General features: G+C 39.0%; 1 protein-coding gene across 1 annotated transcript in view; it reads left to right on the top strand.

Moving 5' to 3' along the window:
- FBN2 (fibrillin 2) overlaps positions 1-21,076 on the top strand; it is a 123,031-nt gene that overhangs the window by 58,171 nt on the left and 43,784 nt on the right. The window contains exons 19-27 of the mRNA XM_054517971.1: positions 355-480; positions 5,547-5,666; positions 9,119-9,256; positions 10,587-10,637; positions 11,439-11,564; positions 14,431-14,658; positions 17,693-17,818; positions 19,603-19,731; positions 20,874-20,999. Of these exons, the coding sequence (XP_054373946.1) occupies positions 355-480; positions 5,547-5,666; positions 9,119-9,256; positions 10,587-10,637; positions 11,439-11,564; positions 14,431-14,658; positions 17,693-17,818; positions 19,603-19,731; positions 20,874-20,999 (1,170 nt within the window). The remainder of the gene's footprint in view (positions 1-354; positions 481-5,546; positions 5,667-9,118; positions 9,257-10,586; positions 10,638-11,438; positions 11,565-14,430; positions 14,659-17,692; positions 17,819-19,602; positions 19,732-20,873; positions 21,000-21,076) is intronic.

Raw genomic sequence — 21,076 nt, 5'->3', positions numbered from 1 at the left:
AGCCCATAAAAGAGAGAACAGTAATTAACACACTGCTGTTCCTGTGTTTAAATAAAAGAAGTAATTAAAATACTGTTTTCAGAGCAAATAGACCTCCATTAGTTTATATGGTGCAGTCATAGAAATGACCAAGATCATTGTCATTTGGCCAAGGTCAGGGTCATTGTAGGAAAACATAATTATTCTTTTAAGACTAACCGTGAACTAATTTTTGTGTTTGCTAGTGAAAAAAACAAAAAAACCAAAACTTTAAAGGCAGAGCAGAAATCTTTGCAGTAAAAACCTGGAAGTGAGCCAGAGCTTTACAAGCCAGAGCTGTCATTTTTGGTCATGGTCTGTCTCCTGTCCCTGCAGACATTGACGAGTGCTCTGTGAACGGGCTGCTGTGTGACAACGGGCTCTGCCGCAACACCCCGGGCAGCTACAGCTGCTCCTGCCCCCGGGGTTACCTGTTCAGCTCGGAGACAGACACCTGTGAAGGTGAGGAACCTGCACGTCCTGTCCGACCTGTTGCTTGTTCTGCCACGTCAAAGCGAAACCGTCGCGGGAGCGATGGCAGACACCAGAGGAAAAGGGAGAGCTGTGATGTTGAATAAATCTCCGCATTTCTCTTTTTATTTCCCTGCTTTTTACTGTGTTGGGTGTTGCTGTTGAATTTCTTTCAAAGTAATAATTTAATTTGATGTGATAATGTTTTCCTTTGCTTAGCTACAACATTTTTAGCCTACAATACGTGGTTGCCTTTGATCACATAGTAGGAACACCACATCTGCCATTTAGGGAAATGCATCTGTCTTGATCACAGAGTCTCCTTTTTCTTTTCTCCCTTCTTCTCTCCCTTCACTCTGGGGTGATAGTTAATTCTAGATCAAATCCTATTATCTGTGATGCATTCCAGACCCTGTGTGTTACTGCCCAGTAATACTAAAATTGTCCTTCATTTTTTCAGTACAATCCAAATTGCTTTCTTCATAAATAGTAATATTTATAAATAGTAATATTTATAAATAGTAATATTTATAAATAATCTTTCTAAATAGTAATATTACTATTTATGTTAGTTAGTACTTCAATGTTAGTTAATACATTACTACAGATGGTAAAGCAGCAAAAATGTCGTATAGCAGAAACTAATGAGCAATTTTAGTTATTAAAAAAAAACCACGGAAAACTGTACCAAAAAAAGTTAAATTAGAAGCATTAGCTTATGTGCCAGCTCTTAATTAATATTAGGAGATGTACAGTTTTACTGGTCTTCTCCTTTTTTTTTTAATTAGTTCCACAGTAAATCTCAGTATTTGTAATCATTAGGAAGTTTTTATAGTAAATGGTTTTGCATTTCTTTGAGTGATGGGGAAGCTGTAGTTCTTCGTTGCAAAACACTTGTTATGTGAACCAGTGTAATCATCCAGATTTTTCCTAAGTGGTGGAAGATATTACTGTCCTCAGCTCCTTATTATTATTGATCATGTAGAAGTTACTGCCATACAGCTAAGCAAACACATAGAAAGGAAAGTAGAAATGTTTTAAATTCTGGCAGTATAAAATCATTCACATGTTCCACACAAAACGTCTTCACTCCTTCTATGCAAAAGAAATTACATTCCTTTATATTTTAATACATGTGGGTTTCAGAGGACCCCTTTGGAGGTCAGTTCTTGCTCTTTTTGAATGTTACAAATTGGTACCACTTGTTCAGAGTGGGGCTTTTCTTGTGCCAACCCTCGTGGAATTACAGAGCTTTCTGTGCCAAGCTGTCTCAGTGCCTACCTGTGCTCAGGAATTTATCCTCCAGGGTCTGTGTCTGTGCACTGCAAGATTTCTGTCTGTGAAAACAGTTTATTGTGTGCCCTTAATGCACATGTTTCTTGAGGAATCTTCCAGACAGAGAAACTGATGCAGTGTGGTCAGGGGAGGTGCTCACTACCAAGAACATCAGAGCATAAAACACTGACCTAAAGCTGGATGGGTGAGAAGCCAGAATGCAGACAACCCAGCCAGTCCTGTTGAAATAAAATGTATCTGCATTTTCAAACAGTAAACTTGGATTTATTTCTTAATGGTAATAACACTATTATTGTTAATAATCTTGAGTCTTTGTCCTTAAATTGACATCTAAATTTAGCCAGTGTGGTAAAAAAAGCTGGTCAGGAGGGGTTTTGTGTAAAAGTGCCTGTAAAACTATTAAATGTTGTGGTTTTACTCACATTGGCTAGGCAGTAGCAATGCTGGGTTGGCAGCAGAGAAAGAAATTACTCTCTTTCTGCACAAATCCTGTTTCTCATAATTCGTTTTGGAGTTGTAAGTTCACTGGTTGTAAAAACCTGCTGTAGTCAGGAGCTCTGTGTTGAGCACTGAAAATGCTCTGATGCTTCTTAGTCACCAAGAAATTTTTAATATGACTCTCATCAGCAAGACTCTCTTCTTCTCTGAAGAAACAACAAAATTCTTGTTTTGTTTGTAGTTCAATTGAAATTTTTTATCAGTTTGTTGCGAGGAGTAGGAGACTTGTTTGAGGCACCAGAGTCTATGAAAGTTGAGATTTTTATGACAAGCTCCATGGTTTAGTTTGTGTTTCCAGTGACATAACTAGTTAAATGTAAACCAGATGTGCTTTGAAGTTCATTTCCAGGAATGTACAGTGGACTGTTTCAATTTTTCTTTCTCTGACGTTTACAATGTACACTCACTTCACTTAAGAGAAAAAAAAATTTAAAACACACCTCAATAAATATCTTCATACATAGCAGGTTTTATTTTACCATACAAAATAGTGTTAAAATCTATTTGGTTTGTGGCTTACTCTTTTAAAAATTACCATTTAGTATTATTATGAGAAGCTGTAGGGAAACAATTTTTGGAGTTTGTTTACATTGTGCATGTGATACTTTTTCATTTGATTCAGCAGTGCACTAATGCTGACATGCACTTAATATCATTTAATTTTATTTTTTTTCCTGGATGGCGATTTTGGGATGTAGTCAATGCACTATTATCAGCCTATTGCCATCCAAATTTATTTGGCTTGGTTTTGTTTCTTTTTTTTCCTTCTTACTTAGCATAGTGCTAAACTATATGAAATGCAGAAAGGCCTGGAGCATGGCCCATGAAGCCAAGAGAGCTGACTCTACTTTTCAAAAGGTGTTGAAAGGTTTTGCCCTTCTATCTCCACTTACTCCCTTCTTTGGTTGTAGTTTCAGGGACATTGGCTTCCAGGTGTGGCCCTCAATTATTTTTCTCAGATTTTCATTTAAACTCTGAAAATTTGAAACAAAAAGATGTCTTTTCTTAGAAGAAAACTGATTGTAATCCTGCCTTGCTAAATGCCAAAGGGAAAATCAAAGATAGGCATGACAACCTCATGTTACTCCCATAAATGTGCAGCAGTTTAACTTTCATGTATCTTCTTGAAGTGATGATTTGGACAGTGACACCTGTCTGCTTTTCACTTTGTCTTGCACATTGGTTGTGCCTGTGCAAACCTCTGTGTGAGGTCAGCTGACAGTGTGACACTTCACATGAAAATCACCCATTTTCAGCTTTAAGTACCTTCACAGATGATGCCTGGTCCCTCATGGAAATTTCTCTCACGTTGCAACTTATTTAAAGAAGGGAGGAACACTTGTGATTGTTTGGACGGGGAATACATCACTTCTGTTTTGTTAGTTTGTCCTGTCTTTTCAATTTTTTCTCACTTTTTTTTTAAGCTAGACAAACTTCTGAAAGCAAGATGGCAGATGGAGAGGAAGCAAAAGTGTGTCTTTGTCTCAGAGCATTTCCATTCAGAGGATTATTTGACATAAAGTAGATACTTAAGATTGCTTTTTTTTTGTGTGTCAGAGTGATTTATGGTTTTAGGGACCACTTTGGTTTCTCTGCAAAAAGCAGCAGAGAGCCCTCCCCACCACCAGGTATTGCTGGCTGGGGAAACCAGAGAGTGGGAAGCAACAGAGACAGGGAGCATTCCCTGGGTGATAAAAACTGAGTTAATAGAGTATAAAATATATCCACGGGGAGGAGAATTGCTGGTGAGCACTCCAGGTTGCCAGCTTGGATGCAGAGGGACTTGGAGCTTTTTCTGTCAGAATTAACAATGAGACACATTGTCCTGACCTGATAAAGCCTCTTAGATCTTACATCCCTGTATCTGTGTATGATTAATCTGTAAAATGGGCAATCCATAGCTTAAAATCAGGCTTCAGAAACATAAAGCTCTGTCATTGCTCAGAAAGTTGTTGACAGTCAAAGCCAAGTCCTATTTGCTCTTTGTAGATAAGTCCATTAAGTAAAGGATCTGTGGAAGCTGGCTTTTAAATTAAGTGCTTGCTTTTGGCATGAAGAGAGATACCACAGTTTCTAAAGTTTACTGATTTTGGGCAGTTTTATCCTCTCTCTCTCTCTCTCTCTTGCTTTCTTTTTTTTATCTTTTAATTAATACATTCCTATTATTATATGTGTTTAAATACTTGTTGCTTCCTGTGATGCACATCTCTGCTGAAAGGAAGGCTTGATGCATCATAAAAAAATAGCAAATTGTATCTCTTAGAAAACTTAAAAAACATACAGAGGGCATTTCAATTTGTCTTGAAAATGATCTCTTGATGCTATTAATATCTCTAGTGCTTAGCTAGATACTACATTAGGTTATAATTAATTTAAATTAAGATGGTTTAATTTATAGATATTACAAGATATTCCTGAAGCACTGCCAGCAAATATAAACAAGCACTAAACATTTTTTACTTCAAGCCTGCCAAAGGGAACTGGTTGGATTAGAATGTATAGCTTGATTCAGGATGCATATAAAAAAAAATAGATTAGTTGAGTTCAGAAGAAAATGGTGGATATGCATCAACAGTTCTTCTTGGAGTGAATGTGTGTTTGCATTGTTTCAATCTTAAAACTGATTCCACTTAAAAGAAAAAAATCAGCAAATAATGCTGTCTGCAGGGGTCCTCTTCTTGCATGTGAACAAGCTTAAAAATCTCACAGGGATAATAAAACAGGATTTTGGGGTTAAAGAGAAGTACCCTTTACAGTATTCCAATTACAACTGCTATTTCTTCAGTGTTTCCATAACTAGAGAATTGCACCCAGCATTGTGATATTTTGCTTCTGACAGGGTTTTCTTAATTCTTCTTATGGGGCCATAAATGGCAGAAACAATGAGGGCTTTGTTTGTTCTCTGCATGGTGTGGCTGGGAATGCATTTGCATTCTGTGAGCAAAGAGTTTTGTTTTCTCACGGGACAGTTGTAATTGATGCTGGAGAACTTCATGGCCCATGCTGTTGGAAATTAATTGTCCTTGTAGAACGGGGCCATTTAATTAGCACCTCCAAAATATGTGTACTTCAAAATACAGCCTACCTGTCTGTCCCTGTACCTTTTGATACAAAACTTGCTGGGAGGAGAGGAGGGGCAAATATTTCAGGCGGTCCTGGTCCCTCACAGTCCCCCAACAGCACTTAGAGGGTATAAATTACCATGGAATACTTCCCAGAGGCACTCTTTAGTCCTAATAATGCCTTTTGTTTCTGGATTACAGATATAAATGAATGTGAAAGCAGCCCATGTGTCAATGGTGCCTGCAGGAACAACCTTGGGTCCTTCCACTGTGAGTGTTCATCTGGCAGCAAGTTGGACCCTACAGGACTGATTTGTATTGGTGGGTGTTTCCTCCTTTCATTTTCCCTTTTTATTAAAAAAATATATAAATTTATATACATATATATTTATTTATTTATATTTATATATATAGATACATATTCTACATGTATCTAAAAATGTTAGCATCCTTTGAGGATTCTTTTGGGAAAAAAAGCAGAATGCTGCAGAGGTTTTATTGGAGTAAGCAGCAACAGCTGTCTGCAGGATGTCATTGCCATTATTTTTGAAAACCATTCATTAATGTGGGTTTTTTTTCCCTTGGCTTTCTAAGAAAATTCAAAAGGGTTGTATTCTGCTGTACTTTGCAGGTGTTTATAAGCTGCCATTGTTTCATATTATTTGTATAGCATAATTGAAATTATTGCAGGATATGTGTGGTGCTCCAACTGATAAGTGGTCATGAATAAGTGGGTGTCATTATTAAGTGGGTGATGCTAATCTTAAATGTTACTTTTGTTTTCATATGGATTTGTTTGGCATTTTTCATTCAAATTTTCTTGTCAGGATTTTTGTAAGGAGGAAAAACGAATGCAAAGACTCAAGCTCCCATTTAATTATGGTATTCTTCCATACCTTAATGTGTTTTTTAAGTGAATGTTACTTTTGTGCCTAAGCTTTCTCTTACATTTCCTTGTAGCATTACTGGCTGGTGAAGTTTATTATTGTTTTTGTAATTTTCATGTTATGCTGATTTCTTGATATAACCATGCTAAACATATGCTTTTTGTACCTCTTATTTTCAATCTTGTGTTCTTACATCCAAAGGGGCCACAAGTTCACAAAGAGCTCAATTATAACAATGTTCTGGATTTACTTTGCAAATGGTTTTTGTTGGATTGTTTACAGTATGAGGTCCCATTTGGCCTGAAAAGCAGTGACAAATAACATAAAATATAAACAAAAAAATTAGCTGAGTAGTCAGATAAAAACTGAAGAACAGGATCCAGCAACACACTGTGAGCCTAATCATTCGTTTTTCATGTTGACAAAAACTGTCTCAGGAACCATGTTTTCCCACCAAAAGTGTGAATATGTTAAGACAGAAGGGTCAGAAGTAGAGCTGGTGCAAGACATACAGATTTTTACTGCTAGAGCCCAGTTTTTCCACCTTGGCCAAAATTTCGTTGGCATTGGAAGCAATGAGAGGAGGGCAGGCTGGGTTATTGAAAAATGAGTGAGGGGCTGGAGATTACAGGTGACTTACTGTGTGGAAAAACTTAGAAGTGTTCTTATCAAATGTATGCCATTTTAAATCTCAAGCTGATTTTCCTGCAATACCCCTATAGAGAAAAACTTGAATATATTTGCCCTATTTTTTTTTTTGCAGATTGCTTCTGTAAAGCACTGCTGTAGCAACAGATACCTTATTCCTAAATATAAATAGTAAAAGTATAAATATAAAATAGTATTGAGGTTTAGGATTTTTTGTGTTCTGCATATGAATGATCAAAATAAGGTAATGTCCAATTCTGACAAGTTTATTTTTTACTTTCAAATTTGCTCTCATGTCAGAACCCAGAATCAGAACCACATTATTCAGCAAAGAAGTGAGCCATTTGTCTCTTTCTGTGGGCTTTCCTGAGCAGATAGAGAAAAATCCATTGCTCAAATTACAGTAATTTGCACTCAGATTTAAGCTCAAACCTTCAGCAAATGAGGGTTGTAGGTTCAGCAGTTACTAGATAAAAACTTTCAGCAATGATAGTGACATACTTTGCTTGCCCATGGGCAGCTTTTGCAATATTAAGACCCTGCTCATGGAGGGAAAAAAAGAGTTGTTTTTGAAGGATGTTTGAAATATTCAAGTGTTTCATTGCTATTTTGGGAATTGCCCATACCTCAGGGACACTGCCATTTGTGCTTTTTGAAATACACACTTTTACATGCTTTTTACACATATTTTAGTTAAGATTTTTGGAGTTCATACAGTGCACAATAAGTAGGATGCCATCTGCCTGTATTATGCCTATATTCTTCTTCAAGTGTGAGTCAAAGAGATAAGAGCAGCAGAAAGAATGCTTTGATGTTGGATAATAACTCTTCCACCAAAGATTTTTGTCTGAACAAAAGAGATGATGCAAAATAAAGGAATATCCTGGAAAGGATAAGACAAGCAGACTTTGGCAGGATAGTGTGGATGCAGCTGGTGTGAGCAGAAGCACCTGCTAATTTGTAGAATTTAAATAATTTTTGAGATATTGGTTTTGATTTTTCACTCCTATAAAGTTGGCAAGTAAAAGGAAATAATATTGAGCTCTGTATTTATGCACCTTTCCAAGCGTGCTCTGTCCCACATGTTTGAGGCCAATGCTAGTCTAAATAACAGAACTGTTTTACACTTAGCTGTTAACGAAATACCCTGCCCAATTTCTGGGGCTGATTTCACTCGCATTGTTGGGTGAGGTTTTTTCCCTGTTGCTTTAACCTAAGAAAGTTTGTGCTCCCTGGGGTCCACATAATTTTTTAAGATGACAACTTGGTAAGAAAGTTGACGCTGTTTGGAAGAAAATAAGTTGGAATGATTCTATTTTGAGCAAGTTGTTCCTGAGGATGAGGTACTGGTGAAATGTCTGGCTTTTTGCACATACAATGCATGTAAATCTTAAAGCCAAATCCTATTTTCCTTTCATTATTGATCAAATTTGTCTGGGTCACTTTGAACTCTTGAGTATGCACCTACTTTTAAACCCTGGCCAGGCTGAGCTCCCATTTCAGGTCTGACCTTACAGGCTGCTTTTGCTGTCTGATCACCAATCCTTGAGACAGGATTGCCTGTCTCAATAAATGCTGTACCATTTAGGAGTAACCTTGGTAAGGTAGGGAAGTGTAAAGGTGTTGAAGGTAAAACTTACAAAGTATGTACCTGATTTGAGATCTGACTGACTTTTCAAAGTGTAGCTAATGCAGCAGCAGAACCAGACCCCTAAAATAATACAGAACACTCCTACCCACCATGTTTTTGTTTTGTTTTTTTTTAAACTTTCTTACAACCTTGAAGGCTTCCCTTTGAAAGAGACAAGAACCACCTGCATTTCAGAAAGGGTTCAGGCAGACACCCAGGAAAGGGAGTTCTATGCTGGGATCTCTGCTTTTGTATATTTTAGATGGATCAGTCACTAGCTGAAAGAAATAAATATATCCACTGCAGTGTCTGGAAGAACCTCTGCCAGCTGTGGGACCTGGATTGTAAAATGCCTCAGGCAGTGTGGTTTGTTGGTCACTTTCAGTGGTAGTGCTATCCCTTTACACTAAAATAAAATATTTAGTTTAGATAAATAGCACTATCTATCTAAACTAAAGTGTATACAAAATTACTCTAATGGAAGATTTTTCTTTTTAAAGAGAGCCTGTGCTCCCTTGGTACTCTGCCTGCTGGTGTCATGGATGTGGCATGCCAGCTCTTCTGGCTGTGACAATTCTGTGTTGTTTTTGCCTTCTGTTCTGCTGCAGACAGCCTGAAGGGGACTTGTTGGCTTAATATCCGAGACAGCCACTGTGAAGTCAACATCAACGGTGCCACGCTGAAATCTGAGTGCTGTGCTACTTTAGGAGCAGCTTGGGGCAGCCCATGTGAACGGTGTGAACTGGGTATGCTCCACCATCCTGCATCTTTTGGGAGAAGGGAATAAGTATCACTAATAGATTGTTATCATCTCTCTATATAAAAAAAAAACCCAAACAGAAAAACACCCCCAAAGAACAAAACAAAAAAAAAAAAAAAACAACCAACTAAAGTAAACAAAAAACCACCAAAACTAGCTCCCCTCCCAAAAACCTATGAAAAGAAGTTGTCTTCTTCAGAAGTTATCTATTTTAGAATTGTAATCTGCACCACCGGGGATCATTCTAATAACTTTGAAGCATACCAGGAAATAACATGTGAATAAACCTCTTAATGGCTACAATATGTTTCATCTCCACAAGGACTATGTATTGACTGGGATGGGGAGGTAAAGGACTAAAACAGTAAAGTGAAATATCTGGCAAAATTCATTTTTATGGTGTGGGCTGTTAACACTTTTTTTCCCAGCTCTTTTCGAACATGTAGCTCATGTACCATTATTGACTGCAGAAATAGTGCTGCTATTATATTTCAGGGCTAGTTATGGAAGCTGGAAGCAGCAATGCTAACTGTACTCTAGTTTATGGCAAAAATACTGATCCCCTTAAGGCTGGAAAAGTGCCACTGGCAGCTGAACTGGTGTCAAGATGTTTTAGCCTCTCATTTTAATTGGAACAGTAACTGTGGGCACATGTATCCCCCCTGAACAAGCAGAGTGCAAGCAGCATCCAGCAGAGCTCTTAACTGTGCAGTGCAGCAAAGGTATTCCTTTGGACTTCAGGAAGCAGATGGTCAGGTTAGACTGGTAAAACCGATCAAAATCTAATCAATCTAGATAGATAATCAGCTCAGATTGGATGAGTTTGGGCTCTGAATTTCCTATTCGGCAAGTAGTGAAATTACAGCAAGCTCTGAAATCATTATATGATGCTACATTTTCCATGCATCTGCTCCAGTAAGCTCATTGCTCAGATCCATTATTAAGCTTTGGTGGGGAAAAAAAGTTGATAATTGACGTGACTACAGTTTTAAATCTTCAGGCCTCTTGAAGGAATTTTACCTTTTAGCTACATGTGAGTGCAGGGACTGATCTGATTAGATGCTGATCATTTTACTAAGGAAAGCACATGAGAAAGTAACAGTCTAAGATTAATTTCCTCAACTATTCACTTGGTTTAAACATGAGTCAATAGTTTAAATATGAGTCAATACTTTTCTTGATTGAGGCTAGAGCACTCCCTAACTTGCAAAGTGAAATTATTAGCGAATTCTGAAGATACATGTGTTTTTAAATTTTCTGCTCCTGCCTTCCTGTCCCTCTAAAGCAGTAACAATACCTTTCTGTCTTGATTCCAGACACAGCTTGCTCAAGAGGATTTGCCAGAGTCAAGGGTGTTACCTGTGAAGGTGAAGTTTTTGCTCCTTACTCAATGTTATATGTAATAAATGAAAAAGCTGAATTAATAATAATAACAAAAGGTTTTATTTTCATGAAAATGCAGTCCTCAATAGCCACAGTCAGAGACAGTGGTGCTGGGTGAACCCTGATCCGACCTCTATCACGCCAGATATTCCTCTGTTCACCAATGCTGTTTTATACAGTTTTTTCTGCCTGAGGCAGAGGTGCCCCGATTTCTTTTGTCACCCCGCATACGCATGAAGTCTCTTTTCTCTGTGCAGGGCTGGTCAATACTGTTTCTGGGAGGTGGCTGGTGTTTGATCGAGTTATGGGAACCCGATATTCAGATGCGTCTTCCTGAGACTCTGGTTAACTTGATTGAAGATGCTTATCAAGTGTTCATCACTCTTGCAGTGTTCCCCGGATAGTCCCGGGAAAGGCTCATCACTGCACCAGGCCACGTCCTTTTGCTTGTTAATTAGGCTTCCTTTCCTTGCTGCCATCTGGAGTTTCACAATTTCGCTGTGGCAGTCTGTCTCCTGAGTGTCAGTGGTCTTAGGCTTTTTTGATTTTTGTTACATACACAATTTTGTTCACAACTTTATTTTATACATATTTCATGTAAGCATGAATTACTTCACATCACATATTACATTCAATATGTCATTTCCCCCCCCCCCCCCCCATTTGAAAATGTGATGAAAGGGGATTCACTGTGTTATTTCTTTCCTGTCACTTAAAATTCTCCACGAAGCTGTAGCTCTCCCCTTGGAGCCTGCAGGTAACTGAACCCTTTGTGTCCCCGACAGACGTCAACGAGTGCGAGGTTTTCCCGGGGGTTTGTCCCAATGGGCGGTGCATCAACAGCAGAGGCTCCTTCCACTGCGAGTGCCCCGAGGGGCTGACCCTGGACGGCACAGGGCGAGTGTGTTTAGGTAAGCGCACACCCCACTCTCACAGCTGTGTCCCACAGCTGTCCAAAATCGTTCTCCAAGGGGCTGGAAAGAAAGCCTGGTTTATTTCTGAATTATCCCAGATAACGTGCCTACTTAGGTGTCAAATATCTGTGCCAGTTCAGAGAAGAACTGTTGATTCCTTCGAGGAATGAGTTTGTTTTGAGGCTTGTTTTGCCCTCAGTGCAGTCAGTAGGCTGTGCTAAAGTGCTGTCCCTGCTCTGACTCCTGTTCAGGAGCAGCAGTGTCCTGGGTGATGGATGGTGAGCACAAATATGCTGGTGCAAATTAGTCTTGTTTTTTTCAGTGCACAGGCCAGTGTGTGGTTCTTTTCCTGACATTTGTGTACACAAGTACAAGATTTTGCCTGCATACTTGGTTGATTTGTCTTCTGGTTAACCTGCTTTGCTGCTAATGGGATGGACGCTTGAGTATTATAAGCATAATTAACTTTTCTGGAAACCTTATTGTATTTTCCTGGTGTTACAGTAAGCCTAACAACAGTCAGCTTTTTTGGTTTTAATCTGTATTCACTGCACTATTCAATTAATTCAGTAACATAAATATAGGGAGGATTTTTTAAAATTTTTTTTTACCTTTTCTTTTTTAACCACAAGAGCCACAAAAGGGTCATTTCATAAGTCAGAATGGTACAATAAAGAAACAGATGTGTCTGTCCCATCAAATAAAATAATCATTTTATAAGTGAGAATACTTGGTACAGTAAAGAAATACATGTGTCTGTCCTGTCAAATACACACAGAATCCTAAAAAGCATAATCATGTGAGGGTAAGGGTTTATCTTGATATGGGAGACAACAAAATAAATTCTTGTGCTTTTATGTGGCACAAGAAAGATCCAGAAATTTAACTATCGTGCAAATCAGCAACTTCAAATGGCTGAACATTGTGCAAAAATGCAGAATCTTGAGCAGGAGCTGAGCGTTTATGTGTGCTTGTGTTCTGCCAATTGGCGGGGGTGATTTAAAAAACACAGACACCGATGGAAAGAATGGTGTCATCTTACTGAGAGTACAAAGGCAACACAAAGGTAAAATAATGCATTCAATAAAACTACACGCTTGGCTTTAGCAACAAGCAAAAGTAAGCAAGGCAGTGCACCTAATAATTACTATATGAGAGAAAAGGCTAGTGATGAGAAAGATTCATCCCCAGTTGCCTAAATACTTCACCATCATCCAGATCCTCATTCACAGCAAGGACCTGGAGAACCCTTCCCAGCAATTAGGAAAATCCTACACGGTGTGTCCACCTGTATCTGGGATCTGCAAATTCACCCCAAAAGTGAGTCCAGCTTTTATAGGCCCAAATCACCAAGTCGAAGCATCTTGATTATATTTTTAGCAGAGAAACTCCTGGATCTGGTGGCACACGTCCCATCCAGCAAGGTCTGAGGCTTGGCCCAGGGCCCAGGCCTCAGCTTGGAGGGTTTCCCCTCAAATACCCCACAAACAGGCCTCTATTCATGGAGAATCTGATGCCTTTTCCAGGGCTACCTAAAAGCAGAGGCCAGACAAAATTAAGGGAATAAAAAGTGGTTATATTTATTGAAGGGCCTTCAGGTATACTTCCTGAAGACATACGAAACCCCAGCAGGGGCTGCGCCCAAAATGGATGACAGGTTTTTATACTTTTATAAGTTTGGTCCAGTTGCATATTGGGGGTTAATCTTCCAATTACATTTACAAGTCCATAACAGCTTCAGGTAATGAAGTAATTTACCCTAAGTTTGCTTCCCCCAACTCACTTTTGTTTACATTTCTGAGTCCTGAGGCAGTGAGGTGTCCTTGATTCCCAGGCCTAGAGAGGAATTGTTTTGTCTGACCAAAATCTGAAGACAGTAGCTAGCACTGTATATAGAGTTTGGAGTTATACACTAAAGAACTGCAGGATGATATAAAAATACATAAATACATGAAAAATATACAAGGTAAAATCCTAAGGCGCTTAGGAAAGTTTCTTAAATTGATACATTATTTATAGGTAACTACGCAAGTTTATACAGAGCTAGCATAAGCACCTTTGTAATCTGTTTTTAGCTAAATAATACTGGTGGTGTTAATCACAGTACCCAGGATTCATCTTGTAAGTCAAGCCCGGCTGAGGCCTGCTGCTCAGGCCTCAGCACGTATGTGAAAAATGCGAATCAATTGTTTTTAAATTTTTAAAAGTTTAATAGTAATAAAATGGTTAGAAAAATAGCAATATAATTAGAGTAATAAGTTTTTTTGACAATTTGGATTAGGACAATATGAGACAATAATGACAACATGAGACAATAGAAACAAAGAGTTAGGGACAACCAACCTGGGTACCTTTTTCTGGCAGCATAAGCCCGGAAAAGGACCCACGTTAACAGAAGATTAACCCTTAAAAACAACAGCCTGTTGCATATTCATACACCTCATTCATGATGCATAAATTCTATTCAGACACAGGATTCTGTCTGGTCATCATCAATTTCTTCCTCTTAATACTAGCTGGTGTGACTGAGGCAGGAAGAAGTTCGTTTCTTCTGATAAGGGAGCAATAAATTCCCTTTCTCTGAAAGATTTAGGTGTCCTGTGGCTGCTGTCTCAGTTCAAGTCCTTTCTTCTGAAAAAAAAGTATCCTACATAGCACAGTTTCTATTTTAACATTTTGTTATAACCTAAAACTGTATTTAACACACAACTTCAGAAAATTAACACAGCATTACTTTCTAACACAACACACATAATACTCATTTTAATATTTGTGAAAATATCATAAAATATGCATTTTTTCACAATGAAACAGCCGAGAAGAGGGATAACAGCCTGTTTGTTGTTGTTGTTGTGTAACGCAGATATCCGCACGGAGCAGTGCTACCTGCGCTGGGAGGAGGAGGAATGTCTGCAGCCCGTGCCCGGCAGGCTCCGGATGGATTCCTGCTGCTGTGCCCTGGGAGCTGCCTGGGGCTTTGGCTGCCAGCGCTGCCCTGCTCCCGGCTCCCAGGAACACCGGGCCCTGTGCCCCAGGGGCCCCGGATTCTCCAACAGGGGGGATCTTCTCACTGGCAGGCCCTTCTACAAAGGTGAGCCTTCCTCCTTCTGCCTGAGGGGTAAGTGTGGGTGCATCCCAGAGGGTATCCGGAGGGAATTCCTGCTTGAGAGATGGATAAAGGCCTGAAAGAGTTGATGGTGATAATGGCTTGGAGTGTGCTGTGGGAATCTCTAATATTAGAGGGTTTTGAGAAAACTGCAAAAGGCAGGCAGAAAAGTTACAGCAAAGTCTATCTAGCAAGACATTAGGAAGTTTGAAGCTTAATAATAGAGCTCTGTGCATTGTGTTTTAAGGCTCACAAGCAGGTATTGTATTTGAAATAAGCAGGCATTGTTTAACCAAAGGTACCTGTGCTTATAGTGGTTGGATAGAGCTACTGTCAATGTGCTTTTGCTTTGTGGGATTGATCAAAAAACTTATAAAGTGAGTTGTAACATTAAGTTCTTTGTCTGCTGCCTGGGACATGAGCTGGTGGCATCTTCCCATTGTCATAACCATGGAATGAGACTGGTGCTGGAAAATCAAACAGCTCAAGGCACGTTCCACAGCAGTCCCATCCTGTTTGTGCTTTGTTCAGAGACCCCAGCCAGTGATATGTGTTCCTAGAACAGAGGCTAGACAAGATTAAGAGAATTAAAGTGGGTATTTATTGAAGGCCTTCAATAGGTACAGCTTGTCAGAATAGTCAGAAGCCTCCGAGAGAGGCTACACTCAAGATGGAAAACTGTTGCAGTGTTGTGAGGGTCCCCAGGACAAGGTGAGAGGTGAGAATTTGACTCCCAAGTTCTCAGAAGGCTGATTTATTATATTATGATGTTATATTATATTAAAAGAAAATGATATACTAAAACTATACTAAAGAAAGAGAAAGGACACATCAGAAGGGTAGACAAGGATGAATAATAAAAACCCATGACAGACCAGAGTCCTGACACAGCTGGACTGGGATTGGTCACTAAGTTAAAACAATTCACCTGCTGGATAAACAATTCTCCAAATCACATTCTAGAGGAGCAAAACGTGGAGAAGCTGAGGCTTCTTATCTTCCCAGGAGAAGAAATGCTGGCAAAGAGATTTTTCAGAAAATATCACGGTGACAGAAAGCAATCACGAGTTTTTCACCCAGTTAAGGTTTGGTCCATTTATGTGTCAGGGGTTAATCCTCCAATTACAGCTTCAGGTAATGAAGTCATTTACTCTAAGTTTGGCCCCCCTGAATTTTGACATTTGTTCATGTCTCTCAGGGCCTGAGACAGTTTGGTGTCCTTCAGTTTCATGCCTAGAGAAGCACTGATTTGCCTGAATAAAATGGGAGAACAGTAGTTGACGGGCTATGGGGTTTTAGAGTTACACACTAAAGCAGTACAGGAAAAAAAATTATATATATATATTGAAAAATATAAAAGCTAAATCCTAAGGCATCAATTCTGGTGTCTGAGGATTAATTGTGGGTGCATCCCTGAGGGTGTCCTGAGGAAATTCCTGGGTTTGAGGCTGCTTGTTAAGTGTGCTTGAGAGATGGGATAAAGGTATTTGCCTGAAGGAGCTGATGGTGGGGAGATTCTCTGCTTTCATGGGAGCTTGAGAGCAAAACGTGCAAAGGCTGAATTGGGTAAGGAGGAGAAGGAAATTCCTGAAAGGAGAGGAACTCTGAATTACAGGAATAGTGCAAAATGCACATGTTCTTTAGGATAGTGCTTTGCAGGGAATGAGCCGAGCATCAAATGGTATGAGAAATAAGTTATTTTAGATGTAAACATAAAATATTACTAAAATTCAACGAGGGCTCTCTGGGAGACTGAAGAAGGGTGGATTCTTTATCTGGTTTGCAAAATCAGTAAGTGATTAAAAGGAGAGGGTGTCTGTTGTGTTACAATTGTGAGGGCAGTGACAACAAGGATCTGCAGTGATAATGGAGTAAATAAAAATATTTTGTCCAGTTCTTGCTGGCTTCATCTTCTGTAGAGCAATGACAAAACAGAATAGGCTGGAAAGTGTCAAGAAACCAGACCCAACTTACTTCAGATGGCTAAAATCTGAGAAGAAAAAAACTAGTTTTCTGTGCCCAGAAGCTCAGGTGATCCAGAAATTTGTTAGGGTTTTTTTGTTTTTTTTTAAAGGATATATTCTGAAACATTTGTCTTGGAATATTTTGAGTTGCTTTAGAAAGCTATAACAGGTGAGACCTCTGCTTCACCATAAATAAGCTTTGCTTTTCAGGAGTTGTTACTCTTAGGCAAAGCTCTTGATTTTCATTGGTGATTTATTAAAGAAATTAGGAAAATAACAACCACAACAATAGCAACAAATTACCAACATTTGTTTAATTGAAAGAGTTAATTATTTCATAAATCTTGCCTAGGATGAGATTTTCTGAGGTTCTCCTTCCTGTTTCTGTTTCTTAATTTGGACCACTCTTGTGTTCCATTCACAGAAATGAGTGGGAGATGTTTGTTTTGTTGAAGATGATTCTCAGTTCAGGGCATTGCCTCAGCAAATTATTTCACAGAGTGTAGGAGAGGTCGTTCAGCCTTGTCCTATGCAATATCCTTTTAACAGTTTGTGTTACTTGGCATTGAGGAGAGGTGAAACATTTCACTTAATGCTCTACAAAAGAAAAAAAATACCATTTTCAAAACAGCTCCAGATAAAACTCTGGCAGTCTCAATTTGAAAACCAAACCCAGTCAGCCAGGTGATGGTAGCATATTGTACAAACTGGCTCAGGAATGCCAGGAATATTGATTGTGGCACAAAGCAAACTTGAGCACCATACACATACCAGAGTTTCAACTCAGAGAATATCCCTGAATTTCTTTGCTTGCTGATAAGCATAAACTTTTAATTATTGGCTTGGGTAATGTGAAGCAAAGAAACCCAAAAATAACCAAAAAGATAGGGAAACGTCTCACCTCCAGTCTCCAAGGATGACCCCTCTAACCCAAACCCTGCCTTTTATGCTCAATGCAGTTGGTAAGAAGGAACAGGAAATTCCTCTTGATTCCATATATCTTTGTGCTTGAGAATTTCTTAATTCTTAATTACTTCCTTTGTTTTTATTCCTAGATATCAATGAATGTAAAGTGTTCCCTGGCATGTGCATGAATGGTAAATGTAGAAACACAATTGGAAGTTTCAAATGCAGGTGTAACAGTGGGTTCACTTTAGATATGGATGAAAGAAACTGTACAGGTGAGTAAGCCTTGCATTTTCCACAGTTTTCCCTGGAATAATGGAATAGTCCTGGTTGAAAAAGACCTGGAAAGACCAGCCTGTTCCTTCAACCTGTTGTGGGAAAAGGGAGCCCAGATGAGGTTATCTAGCACCCTGTCCACCTTGGAAAGATCCAGTGAGGGGGACTCCACCACATCCCTGGGGCTTTTTAAATTGGCTTGCTCTTGTGGCATAGCTTGGTGATCTGGAAACCCAATGCCATTAATTGCCTTCAGTTTCTAAGAGCTCAGTCTTTGGAGAGAATGGCAAACAGTCTCAAGTTTTCCTTTCAGAAACTGATTAGTTAATAAGTGCAACACTTTTATAATTTTATAATTGATGTTTAAGGTGCTCAGGTCATGCTGTATCTGTACAATCTGTAAAATCAATAAGGATCACCAGCAATGTCAAGTTTAATGCTCTAACACAGAGATTATCTTAATTTATGAATGTAGAGACTGCAAGTTAATTTTCACTTAGATTTAATACCTGAGAGCACACAAGGGCACCTCAGCAATTCTGACACCAGTGCAACATTAAGTCAGGAAGACACAAGACACGTGTGTTTAATTTACAAGTTTAGGATTTTTTTCTTTACTGTCTGGAAAATCTGAAGATAAACTTGACAGTTCTGTGGCTGTGGGAACTCGGATGCCAGCATTGTGGGTGGCTGGAAATGAAGGAGGTTTTGTTACAATGTACAGGCATCCATGAGTGTGTCTGAGTAATAACTATGAAGTGTGGGTGGTAAGGCATGCTCACTGAGGTTGGTCTGGATGCTAATGTTGCCCTAACTGGTGATTTCCTTGTTTTTATAGTGATTGCATTGATGAAGAATGTATTTTACAAACTTTATTTCTAAACTAACCAGAATAGGTCAGAAAACTCCTTGCAAAAGCTTTTTTTTCCCCCTTCTGTTCTGTGGTGACAAAATTACTCCACTGAGCAGCTGTAGAGGAACAGGTTCTCTGAAACAGGTTACTTTTTTGCTTATTTTAAATCAGCAAGAAATTGTTTTATAAAGTTTGTAGGAGCCCAGATACTCAGTAATGTGACAGATCTTCCATGTGGGTCTGACACCTCCACACATCTGTGAGGACTGGGTGACAGCAGAAACCTGTCCGTGGGCAATGACCCAAAGTCCTCTCCTGCAACACTTACCTGTTTCACTGGGTCATATCCACATTAAAATTCTCCTTTAGATTTCTGACTCACTACCAGTGTGATTTAAAAAGAGCTCTCCTGTCTTTTCTGCTATTGTTTTCTGTAGTAGGTTTCATTCAAACTTAACTAACAAGACAACCAGTGAACTGTAAATCTGGTATTGATAGGAGCTAATTCCTAATGGAAAGGGTGTATGTAAACTTATAATGCTATTACTGGAAAAATATCTTCATAATAATCAAATTATAATCAATGGCATTGTAGTAATGGAGTCAGTTCCTACCTCTGTAAGAATGGTATCTTGAAATGTCTTACACTTAGTTATTTCCTTAAGAATCTAACCTTACATTGCACTTAATAGAAGCAAGCTTGTTACATAATTTGCTATAGCCTGAGAGCTCTGAAGACTCAGCCTTACAAGTCTTTCATTATCTGTCTTATAATCAGATGTTTCTGTAAGTAAGTTTTTTTCTCTGTTGATTTGCATACTGTATATGGTTTCTGTAGGCTTAATTTACAGTGACATTTTTTTTCTGTGAAAAGCAGGATAACCTTAAACTCAGTTTGATTTTTCTAACCTCTCCACTGCTTTGTAACAGACATTGATGAGTGCAGGATATCCCCAGACTTGTGTGGAAGTGGCACTTGTGTCAACACTCCTGGCAGCTTTGAGTGTGAGTGCTTTGATGGCTACGAAAGTGGATTTATGATGATGAAGAACTGCATGGGTAAGTGTTGCCAGGATCCCCTGGAGTCTCCATTTGCTGTGCAAAGCCTGGCTGTGATCTGAGCTGAGCACTTCAGATGTGTCATTATTGTGGCTTCATGAGCAAATGATTCAGATACGGAGTTTATAGAGACAGATAACTGAATTAAGTATATAGCCTTGCTTGTTCTGTATGCTAATTACTTATACCCTTAAGAGAAACTTATTCTGTACAGAGATTTTAGGATAGCAGCAGCTCTTCATACAATTCATTTAAAAACTGCTAATGGGGTTCCCAAATATTTGGTAAAGCTAGGAATAGAAAGCTGGAGTTTCAAAAGCAGTGTCAATCCCTTTTCCTTGCTTCTTCTAGGACTGAAGAAATTCTCATATCATTTCCTGAAAAAAAATTACCTCTCTTTAATCTGTTTAAAGTTGTAAGAATAGGTCTGGAGACACAAAAAGGTGTCTAGCCACCCTGAAAAAGTCTAGACTTAAACTTCTGTCACCTTTTCTTGTTTTCCTGCAAATTGTGGTGCTTTTAGACTTTCCTGGGAGTCCAGTAGTGTGAGTGAATCCTCCACCTTGAACATCTTCTGTTTGTATTTCTCTCCATCCACACCTGTAGTGTTAGCTGGTTGTATCAGTTTTGTGAGTCAAATATTCAGTTTGCCTTTATGAGCTGTAGCCAGAATATTTCCCAGCCACACCATGGCAAACACAGGAGTTACCAAACTGAGGAGCCATTTAGGTAAAAATTGATACACAAAGATCCACCATAACTGCATCCACAGGGAAGAATTTCAGTGCACATGTGAACAAGTGTTTGATTGCCTTAAGCAATTTCAAAATATATATACATCAGATTAATACATTATTCTAAAGGGCAATATCCAAAAATTTGCTGTCTTTGCTTGTGTTCCATGTTTTCTTGAATATCTAATGTTAAATGATGAATGTTTGGTTTTCTTGAGAGGAAAAATACCCATCTTTAGAGTTAATAATGACATACAATTTTTGGTTTGTTCTGTTGTGCAGCCTGAATAGAAGAGCAACACCATACAACCATCCTTTTATTTTGTAGGCACTGGGAATTGCTTTTCTCTTTGTTGCCCCTTATTTTATATGCCCATTTTATATCTGCACATGGTGGTTTCTTTGCAGACATAGACGAATGTGAGCGCAACCCTCTGCTGTGCAGAGGTGGCACCTGTGTGAACACTGAGGGGAGCTTTCACTGTGACTGTCCCCTGGGGCATGAGCTGTCACCATCCCAGGAGGAATGCTTGGGTGAGTTTCAACTCAGGAGAATAATCTTTAGTTGGAGGAATGGTCAGTCCCTGGCAAAGGTGGGGTCTCAGGAATCT

This window comes from Molothrus ater, chromosome Z (assembly GCF_012460135.2).
Source record: "Molothrus ater isolate BHLD 08-10-18 breed brown headed cowbird chromosome Z, BPBGC_Mater_1.1, whole genome shotgun sequence".
NCBI lineage: Eukaryota > Metazoa > Chordata > Aves > Passeriformes > Icteridae > Molothrus > Molothrus ater.
The sequence above is the reverse complement of the archived record's forward strand: the minus strand, read 5'-3'. Positions and strand labels throughout refer to the sequence as shown.